General features: G+C 42.2%; 1 protein-coding gene across 12 annotated transcripts in view; it reads left to right on the forward strand.

Annotated features, from left to right (window-relative positions):
• Positions 1-11,256, forward strand: part of RIPOR2 (RHO family interacting cell polarization regulator 2) — a 234,457-nt gene that overhangs the window by 158,523 nt on the left and 64,678 nt on the right. For all 12 annotated transcript variants that reach the window (XR_005196438.1, XR_005196437.1, XM_017505228.2 and 9 more), the window contains exons 2-3: positions 8,533-8,659; positions 10,566-10,721. Coding sequence is in view for 10 of the 12 variants with exons in the window: in XM_017505228.2 (XP_017360717.1) it covers positions 8,533-8,659; positions 10,566-10,721 (283 nt within the window). In the remaining 2 variants the exon portion in view is untranslated. The remainder of the gene's footprint in view (positions 1-8,532; positions 8,660-10,565; positions 10,722-11,256) is intronic.

Genomic DNA, 11,256 nt, shown 5'->3' on the forward strand with positions numbered 1-11,256 from the left:
CGTCTCAAAAAAAAAAAAAAAGAAAGAAAGAAAAAGAAAAAACTCCTTGTTATTTTCGATTATTATTAACAGCTAGGCTTATTAAACACCCACTACATACCAGGCCTTATGTCTATTATCTCATTTGCACCTCACAAAAATCCTCTGAAATGTTAATCCTTTCATATAAATGAGAAAACTGGGATTCAGAGAAGTTAAATAATGTGTAAAAGTTCAAAAAGACAAATCTGGGCTCACTTTGGGCTCAAAAGTAGAACGCAAAGTGAGTCCAGATCTGCCTGACTGTGGATTCCACATTCTTATTATTCCTGCTGCGTTGCTTTCCTTGGAAGAATCAGAAATAGGTACGACTTTGGCCAGGCATAGTGGCTCACACTTGTAATTCCAGTACTTTGGGAGGCAGAGGCAGGAGAAGCACTTGAGCCCAAGAGTTTGAGACCAGCCTGGCCAGCACAGCGACACCTCGTCTTTACTAAACATCGAAAAGATTAGCTGGGTGTGGAGGCACATGCCAGTAGTCCCAGCTACTTGGAAAGCAGAGGCAGGAGGATCACTTGAGCCCAGGAGATTGAGGCTGCAGTGAGCTATGATTGAGTCACTGCACTCCAGCCCCCCAGCCTAGGGGACAGCAAAACTGTGTCTCAAAACACACAAAACAAAAACAGAAATAAGTACCATTTAAATTTTTACTCTGTTATTTCTTACATCAAAAATTGTCTCCAATCTGCTTTATGTATAGTCATGTTATCTTCTTCAATTAAATTGTTAAAATTTTTAAAAGCAGAGCTCAGTTTTATGTTGTCTTTGGATCCTGGACAACAAATAGCATCCTGCCAGTGTTGAGCATATAATAGGTACTTAATAATTATGTATTGATTCATGGAGTCTTAGAAAACATGGAAAGAAAATCCTATCACTTTCCAGAGATTCTGAAAATTAAGTTTCTTTCAAGTGAGTTAAAAGTAAGTATTCATTATAGTAATCTTTGTGGTTTCTCAAGCACTTTGCCTATTGTAATGCACTTTCTCATTTTCTCTGTGTTTAAAGCAGAAATCCAGCGATCTACAGAGATGGTGGAAAGTCAGTCTAGATGTCCAGGCAGTCTCATGATTGTTAGATTGGATGAAACTTTGATCTCAATTGACCCTGACAATGCTCGCCTGTTCAAATGGGGAGGAATTACTTCTTGACAGAGTCTGAGGTTCACTGAGTTTAGGACTTGTCCAAGAGGCCAGTTAGAGCATCTGGCCTTGGTTCTTCCATCCCCTTGCTGAGAAGGGAGCCTATGTTGAGCGGTGCTGTACTTTCTTTTCATCTGTCCGCGTCACTTGTCTTGGTCAAGTAGAGTATCAGGCATGTATTCATCACTGGGTTAGCAAACAACGTGGACAACTGAGAAGCAAATATTAGCACGCCTTGATTTATTTTAAAGCAGCCATATTTTTTAAAGGCCAAGGACATAAATATATTTACTTTTAAAAAAAGATTAGTCAACTGCTCTGTAATAGGTACCTTGTAACCATATAATAAGCAGACACCTATTTAGGGTTCATCTTAAATGATCATTTCGCGTAGCAGGCTATTTACATCTGGCCCACATGCCTCTTTCAGACAACTCAATGATACATCTGCTCTTGACCACGATGAGGGGGAGCATAAACACAATGGCATTGTTAGGGGAAAAAGGAAGGAAGAGCCCAAATCGGGAATGAAGAAATGACGCAGAATGTGCAGTGGGGCCAGGTGTTACGTCTTATGAAGCCTCGCTTTGACAGGATCAAATCACGAAAGCAACTCTCAGCTGGTTGCTGACTGATTCAGCTTTTCCAAGTCCTGATTTCTTGGCACTTCCCCTTGCAGAAGGAATGACTTTTCCTAGAAATTGGTAGTGATTTTTTAAACAGCTTTATTGATGTACAATTCACATACCATAAAAGTTCCTCATCCAAAGTGGACAGTTTGCGTTTTAGTCAATGTATACATTTGTGCAGCCATCACCGTGATTCGGTTTTAGAATACTTCCACCACCCCCAAAAGTTCTCTCTGCTTCCTTGCCGGCTCCCATCCCTGGCCTCAGGCAAACACTTGAATTGTTGAACTTTGTACTTTTGCCAGCATGTCACCCCAGCTACTGCCAACTGATCTATGGGCTGACTGTGTTGTCTCAGAGGGGTTGATCTCAGCCTAGCTTGTGCAGATGGCGTAGTTTTGTAACTGTGACAACTACTGGTTTCCAAGTTAACGCTTGGCCCCCATGAGAAATGCCGTGGTGAGAACTGAGATACCCTTACTCATGTCGTTCAGAAATCACAGACGTCTCTCATATTTTCTATCATCAGTAAGGCTCTCTCAGAACTGCCTCTTTGTATTCTTAATTCGATAGAAGATTTGGTGAAACTGTTTTAAAAGGAAAACACTGCACGGGTTAAGGCAGTAGCATCTAACTATTGTATTTCTGTTGTTTTAATTTCATGATACTGGATGTCCTGCATCTCAAGCATGCACAAACGACCCCGTGCTCTCTTGCTCCCCACAGAAAAGCCCTGGTCTCATCCGTGCAGGGGTTTTCTTTTGCCTCTAGCCAAACTACCCTATCTGAAAAATCAGAAATAAAAGGCACATATAATGTGGACTGGTTAGTTTTCCTCTTAGTATTCAAAGGAGCACATGGAATATGGGGTAGACTTGAGTATCCTTTTAAAGATAGCTTTGTTAAAAAGCTAATTTATAGCCCCCTCGGCATAGCTCTAAAAAAAGAACCCGATAGAAAAAGCAGGATATAAAATTTTGCATGCAGTATGCTCAAATTATTATGCTTTGTATGAGAAGGGAAGAGCTGGAGAAAATTCCCCTGGTGGTTGTCTTTGGAGGGTATAAATGGTGTGGTTCTTCTCTTCTTCTCCCTGTACTGCCTTCTTTCTACCGAAAGGTAGAAATGTATTTTCCTAATACAGGAGAGTACTTTTGTGCTTGTAAAAACTAAAAATAACCTGCTGAATCATGTTCCCTTTAATAAGTCTCAGTATTTTTACCTCTAACAATTAATATTAGCATTCCTTCTACCTGACTAGTCAATTTGCCCAGCTGCCTTACAGGTTAACCAATGCCTCCAGCACTTCTGCTGTGAACTAGTGAGTATGGAGATTCACACCTGGCAGGTGTTGAAAGGAGGTCGGCCAGCGGCCTGGTGATCAGGATTCTTTAGCATACCTAGCCTTACCCATCTCCTAGCGAAATTGTTGAAATTTGAAGGGAGAGGCATGCTAATTCAAGCTAATCAAACTCACATGAAAACATAAGCCAGAATGCCAGTTCATAAACACATAGGGAGAAGTAAAACCGTCACCTAGACTGGACGTTCCAAACATCTTCCTACCACTTTTACTACTTTGACTGGTGGCACCCCCATAAGCTGCGTTTTAGGTCCTGCTGCATAGGCCTGCTACATGACAGATGTCCTTCATCACCCATCCTCCAAGCAGCCCTCCAAGATTGATTCCTGTGCTTTATTCTTAAGAGTCAGGTTATCTCCAAGTTCTCCAAGGAGCTGCACATTTTCCCCTCTGCATTGCAATCATATTCCACCCTTTATTTCTGGTCCAATCAGAATCTGAGACCTGATGGGTGAGGGGAAATCCCTTGATCTCTTTTTATCTGCCTCAGCCCCCTTCTATCTTCAGATTCAGTGTTCTTGTCCAAAAACCACCTGCCGATTTGATGAGCTACCTTCTAATTTAAACAGACACAAGGTGTGCATAGCATCCACCAAAGCTCAGTGCACCTGCATCACAGTGTTCATACAAGAACATGTAAAAATCTTATACTCATTATAATTTTAAAAGACCCAAATATATGTTTAATTGGAACTTAGCACTGCACACTCAGAAGGCAGTGATTTTCATTGTATGAAGAAATCAGGAAGAGAAACAGCTGTGGCTTTCAGGGTTCTGTGCCTAGAGGCTCAGCTCAGAATGGTAGGATTTGTTCCATTCTTAGTTAAGGTGCTTGGGATTCCTTCCAGAAAGACCCTGTTGTGTTGTTCCCATTGGTTATAGGAATGGCAGGGCATGGGGGTGGCCACCTGGTATGACAGCCAGGGCCTCCTGCAACAAAGCCAAGTGAGGAGCACACCATAGCAGCCTCACTGTTTGTCTAGGATTTGAATCCTTTCTGGGATTTAACGCACAAAAATGAAAGTTATGGTGGAATTTTCCAAAAGACGGGTGAGACGTCAATAACTTAGAGACTGGAAACATCTTTCAAAGCCCCAACAGTTCCATGAGCAACGTCCAGAGATGAGTTTGTTGTTTTATGTGGGATTTCTTGCTTAATAGATATGGCATCTGGTGAACCAGTGAACCTAGAGTATATACTGGGTATGTATCAGTATATATCAAGCATAGTGCATGTCACCAGGAGTCTAATCCCAGCTCTAAATGTTTTGCAGACAAAAATAATGAACTTGTTACGTAGCTCAGAACTCATAGTGACTTTATCAGGAAATCTGAATAGTTCTGAGGTAATCAGAATGTATAAAGCCTAATACAATATTTCTTGGCAATCATATTTCCCCTCTGCAAGGCTGATAAATATAAACAATTATATAAATACAATTATTACCCAACAGAGTTATCTTATACGATCCCGTTTATAAGCTGTCTCCGCTTACATTTTGAGGCAACTCCAAATGTCTGCAATTTCAAAATAATTTTACATTATATGAATACACACATACATTTTCTGTATAAAAATACAATACAGAAAAAATTAAAATGTTTCTAACTACCATCAAATCCCACCTCTCTACAGACTGTGTATACTTTCAGAACTTTTCGATTTGTGTTCATGGTTTAATAGAGTTTGTTTTTAGCATTCTTGCTATCATACTCTGTTTCATTCTGCAGTTTATCCTGAGGATCTATGCGGCTGTGTTGTTTTTAACTGCTACATAATGTTCTATCCTATAGTTTTAAGTGTTAACTGGTCCTGTAATGACCATTTATATCATTTCCTATTTTCCGTTCCTATTAACACTGTATATGCCTCTTCATGCATTTGAGTATTTCCCTAGAGGAGCTATCAAAGAAGCGCCCTGTTAAGGGATTGGTATGTTTTGCATTTTAAACAGATACTGCCAAATTGTTCTCCAAAGTTTTAGTTCCACTTTACATCCCTACCAGCAGTGATACTGCAATTCTACTGTAGCGTTTTCTTTAGGTTAGGGCTTTTGGTTCATAAATGCAGATTACTATGGCAGGGGCAATTAATTCCTTAAAACTTGAAAATTTTAATCGCTTCTCGGCCTTTTGGCTAAGATCAAGTGTGTGAAAATTTTAGAGGTAGATTTGCTGAAAGCTGGGGAGAGACCAGGTCTTTGGGACTTCTAGGGAGCCAGGGAACAGCCTAAAGATATAAGGAGCTAAGAGGTAGGAGTGGGGCGGTCACAAGAATGACAGATGATAACGAAGAGGTGTAGGATCAGTTGCGATGGAGAAGAGCTGGGGAAGTGGGAAGAACAGCAGCGAAGAGCTACCACGCTTCCATCAGACTTGGGACGGCTGGGGCTGGGCGTGTTTTGTGTACTTTCCTCCCTGACACCTCTACTCTACCCTGCCCCAACCTCCTCCTTTTATTTCTTCCGGAGCCAGACTTGTGTGTGTGCATGCTTGTTTTATGACTTTCCTTAGGCCACATGTCACCTTTTAGGGGAATTGATGGCGGGATAGAGAGATACCAGCCTAAACCAGCTCTGGGCCAAATTCTTTCCTGATAGATAATGATCATTTCTAAGACTACAAAGCCAAAACAAAACAAAACTGCTCACCCAGTCACATTCTTAGTGGCCATCAGTTCCATATGCACATTTAATGAACAGTTTCTCAAAAGAAATTTTTTTTTGAGACAGAGTCTCACTCTTTCGTCCAGACTGGAGTGCAGTAGCTCGGTCTCAGCTCACTGCAACCTCCACCTCCCAGGTTCAAGAGATTCTCCTGCCTCAGCCTCCCGAGTAGCTGGGATTACAGGTGCCAGGACCACGCCCAGCTAGTTTTTGTATTTTTAGTAGAGACTGGTTTCACTGTGTTGGTTAGGCTGGTCTTGAACTGCTGACCCCAGGTGACCCACCCACCTTGGCCTCCCAAAGTGCTGGGATTACAGGCCTGAGCCACCGCTCCTGGCCATAAATTTAATGCAAAGTTTCTGAGCATTAGTCCCCCTCCCAAAGTATTTGACAATCTTAGGATCCTGGACAGACATTTGTTCTGATTGTGAGAACCTTGTTTACCTGTTACAGAAAATGAGGAAGAAGGAAAATTATTTTACAATCTGGTACATATGATTTATTCTGCAGCGTTTAATTCATTTAATGAAAGAGTTGGAGTTGATTAATTGTAGCAGATTATTTTAACAGAAGTCTTAAATTTGCAATGAAGTTGGTCTTTTTTTTTTCTTTTCTCTTCTTTTCTGCCTATTACTAGTGCAACTGATTGTTCAATCAAAATTTCTCCTAAGTCAGTGGTGCCCAAAGTTGATGAACATCAGAATCACCTGGGGACTTTAAACACCTCCCCATACCCAGGTGATACCCATATTAATTAAACCGTGCCTGGGGATAGGAGGCAGGCGTCAGTAGTTTAAACTGCAGTGATGCAATGGCTAAGGGGGGACAATTGGCTTGAAAAATATAATTTCTAGCAGGTATGAGAAATGATAGTTAAATATTTCAAATACCCTAAGTTTTTTCCTTTGATCAAAGAGTGTCTGTGATCCAATAGATCTATTGAACAATAATTTATAAAACAATATACAATACTAGCAAAATTTGCCCAATTGAGACTTTAAGGTGGGTGCTTGCTTGGTTGTCAAACTCAGTAGAGAAAGAACATAAATATCAAGAAAGCACTGTAGTTTATTAGAAGCTTGCATGGCACACAGTGATACCACAGGCATGCTTTATGAACCTAAGAAAGGTCCCCTTAGGGAAGTGCAAACAGATTTCTTAGTGACCAGCAGAGAGCACAGAGGAGGACCTCATTAAGGATTTAAAGTAATTAGGAGTTTTTTGAGCCTGAGGGTGGTGAGAGGTAACCAGAAAGCACCTTATCTGCACCTGCATTTTGTCTAACCATTTGTGCCCGACATATTACTTTCACTGCTCATACGTACTTCTTCATTACTTATAAATGCTGGAGAATGCCCTAAAACAAAAGCTTCTCCTCCCGAGCTAGTGTGGGATTTGCATCTCACCCAGATAAAGAGCAAGCCGATTGCCAGACCTATGGCCAAGGGAGTCAGCACCTGAGCATTGCAAGAATGCATACAAACCCCAGGGCTGCTCTCTTCTGGAGGGAGTGGGGGAGATTGAAAATCCTGCAGCAGCATGGGGGAGGGGGCTGTTTGCCCTTCTCTGTCTGGGAAGTAACTCGTTCAAACTGCCTTTCTTGCTGAACTGCTTTGCATAGCTTTGAGGAAGGTCTAGTGAAATTGGTCTTTCCATTACATCTGGATGTTCTACCAGAGAGTTCTGCTGCTGTAGTTTTTTAGCTTTTCTTTCTTTTTCATTAAGTTTTTAAAGGGCAATTGTTGATGCTCTGCAAGAGCATCAATTTGGTGTCTGCCCCCTCTGGAGTCTTCCATCTGGGCAGGAACTATTTCCCTTTATCCTGCTAGCCTGTTGCCCTCTCTGGACTGAAGTCACCTGCCAAGACAATGGTATGTGCTTTGACTCCTCCTGATCTAAAAGGAATAGAATTACCTAACAGTTCCAGAGTCATCATTAGGGGGAACTAGCCCTCAGCTTCTGCTCAGCTAAAGCTGTGTTTTGACAGTGCTTCTTGGTCTGTTGTGGTTAAGTCCGCACAAAAGCCGAGCAAATGACTGAAGTACAGGTTGTGCGCTTTCTGCTGTATTTTCCTACCTTCCACCCCCACCCCGTGTTCTTATCTAACCTAGATTATCACTTATTTTGTGAGTGTTCCCTTTCCCATGCTTATTTTGCACTGTCACAGTAGTGGCACAATCTTAGCTTTCAAAATATTCGTAAGGATAGAAAGGGAGAACTAGTGTAAGTAAGTTCATCTCTAAAGAAACCCAGTGTTTTAGCCTTATGACTCTGAGGTGTAGAATTCTGCCTTAAGACTTGACTGTGTTTTCAGTTCGATGCAGGACTTATCTGAAGCTTTCACTTGGCCTATTTGTGTGTTTTTATTGTTGTAGAATGGCAGTAAATGTTGCAACAGTTTTCATGTTTTTGAGGGTGTGGCTGAACCTTGTTTTAAAAAAAAACTTTGGAAGAAAACCTAAAGTGATGGATAATTTTGTGTAATTTGTATTCATTTTCGTCTAGGTAGATGGGTATCATTTTTATTCATTTGGGAGTTGAACTCTTGGTCTTCAGGACACTCCGTAATAAAGAACCTCATAAACACCTGACGGTTTCATGGCTCACTTTACAGCCTTTATCATTGACGAGCTTAGTGCATCTTCTATCTGAACCTGCCTGTAAGTTGTCTTGATCTTTCCACTGTCTTCTAGGACTACCGACCAGGCTCCCGGAAATCATGTTAGTAGGATCCCAGTCTTTTTCGCCTGGAGGGCCCAATGGGATCATTAGAAGCCAGTCCTTCGCGGGTTTCAGCGGCCTTCAGGAAAGGCGATCCAGGCAAGTACTGTGTGGTTCTGTTCCCGGATGCAGCTTGCCAAGGAAGAGAACTTTGATGTTGTGAAGAGGGTCTGCGTACTTAAGGCCCCATCACAACACACACACACAGACACACATATACAATTTTAATCTCTTTTGCGTGGAAAGGATGTACCAAAAGTTAAGTGGTACAGGTTATTTTCTCTCATTTAGAATTCTTCCTGCAAGGATGATGGCTGAGGATTTAGGAGAAACTAATGATACACGCATAGACCTCTCACTACCCCTACTTCTACCGGTTTTGAAGCATATTTCCCATTGCATTCGGACTTTGGAGACGATGTCTGCCATGAAGTCACGCACTGGATAATGACTATGCCTCTGCAGACTGACTGGGGAGGAGATCATTCAGACAGGAGTACCCAAAGTTAGTCTTTCTAGTTTCCTCAGCCTCCTCTCATCTGAAACAGGACTTAGGGGAACTCCAGCAAGAAAGAACAGATAGTGAAGAAGCAACATGTGATCAGGTTTATCTTCAGTGTTTCTGTTATCACAAAGGTCTCTGCCCTCTGAGGAGCCCTGTGTGCTTTGATCTGTGCTGTCCCACTCAGGCACATGGTGATGGCAGAGAGCATAACTCATAACTAACCTGGGAGGGGTGCAGTGGTACCTGCAGCCTCGGAGGTCGTGAGTGCCCTAGCCTCTGCAGCTCCTAATCAGATGAGTATTCTGGTTTTCAGTTCTCAGATATTCAACTTACTGCTGCAAACTGTATTCCTGGCACTACTAGAGATGAATTTTTGTAAGTTAAACTTAATCAGTAATTTATGTCATAAAAAGCAAGCTAAAAAGAAGCTACATGTATTTTAATGTCATAGAGAATTAGCTCTTTGTCATGCTATGGTCCCTTATCAAAAAGGATTTATTCACCTCCTAGGTGAATTTCATAGACACTCGTACCTAAAATTGCACAGTGCGTGTATGTTTTTAGTTGGACGATATCCTTCTGCCTGTTCGTTATGTCCACCTGGAACTCTTTGCCCTTAGCTTCCTATGCGGTTTTAGAGACGCAATGTATTTTCACTTGGAATACAGATTCCCTGAAGCCAGACTTTGACTCTAGGTAGCCTCTGCCCAACAAAGCTTTCAGGTTTCAGCAGTTAACAAATCTAATACTAAGAAACCAAATGCAGGATGGCTCCTATCTGGGAATATTACCTTCTGCAAAGAACACTAATGTGAACGCAAGATGATTACAAAGACATTTCTTGGACAGGCGCAGTAGCTCATGCCTGTAATCCCAGCACTTTGAGAGTCTTAGGCTGGAGGAATGATTGAAGCCAAAAGGTCAAGACCAGCTTGGGCAACATAGCAAAACCCTGCAATGCCAGCAATTTGGGAAAGTCTTCTAAACTTCTACAAAGTTTAGAAGAATTATTCCAGGACTTTGAGAGGTCACAGCAGGAGGACTGCTTGAAGCCAGACCCTGTATCTACGAAGAAAAAAAAAATTAGCCGGGTGTGGTGGTGCATGCCTGTGGTCCCAATTCCTTGGGAGACTGAGGCAGGAGGATCACTTGAGCCCAGGAGGTCAAGGCTGCAGTGAGCTATGACCACACCACTGCATATCACCCTGTGCACCAAAGTGAGACCCCCTCTTTTTAAAAACAAAAACAACAACAACAAACTATTTAGCTAGGTGCGGTGGTGCATGCTACTTGGGAGGCTGAGGATCACTTGAGCTCATGAGCCCAGGAGTTCAAGGCCGCAGTGAGCTATGATCACACCACCACATTCCAGCTTGGATGACAGAGGAAGACTTTGTCTCTAAGACAAATAAATAAATAATAAAAGACATTGTTCTTTGGCCAAATCCTTTTGGATGCCCAGTCCTCACAATTTCTTCTGTTCTTTTTTTCTTTCCATAGGTGTAACTCCTTCATTGAAAATTCCTCCGCTCTCAAGAAGCCTCAGGCCAAACTGAAGAAAATGCACAATTTAGGCCACAAAAACAACAATCCCCCGAAAGAGCCTCAGCCCAAAAGGGTGGAAGAAGTCTACAGGGCCTTGAAAAATGGACTTGAGTAAGAACTTGAACCTGACAATATACCTAAGGAAAGACCCAAGGGGTCAGAGAAAAGCTGGTCTTATCAGATCATTTTTAAAATGCCTATTTCTGTAGGAAATATTCTTGCACCATCATTAGGGAAGCCTGTAATGAGTCCCTAAGATGGGAAATATGTTGGTATTCCACATCACATTCATAACATTGAAAGAGACGTTGGACCCTGTGCAGTACTAAGTTTCACTTAAGCGATGATGGACAGACATACACATCCATTCTGGAGATTGCTGATAAGGGTTCTGAAACCTGCCTCACATCTTACAGAGACTGTGAGCCCAGAATAAGATTTTCCTGGTGTGCAGTGGGACACTCGCTGTTTGTTCTATTTGGCTGGACAGAATTCTGTGAGGCCAGCCCCAGCGCTCACTCTACAGACATCTTACCCCTGCCTCCCCAGCACTCACTCTACAGACATCTTACCCCTGCCTCCCCAGCGCTCGCTCTACAGACATCTTACCCCTGCCTCCCCAGCGCTCGCTCTACAGACATCTTAC

This window comes from Cebus imitator, unplaced genomic scaffold, assembly GCF_001604975.1.
Source record: "Cebus imitator isolate Cc_AM_T3 unplaced genomic scaffold, Cebus_imitator-1.0 Scaffold335, whole genome shotgun sequence".
Lineage (NCBI taxonomy): Eukaryota > Metazoa > Chordata > Mammalia > Primates > Cebidae > Cebus > Cebus imitator.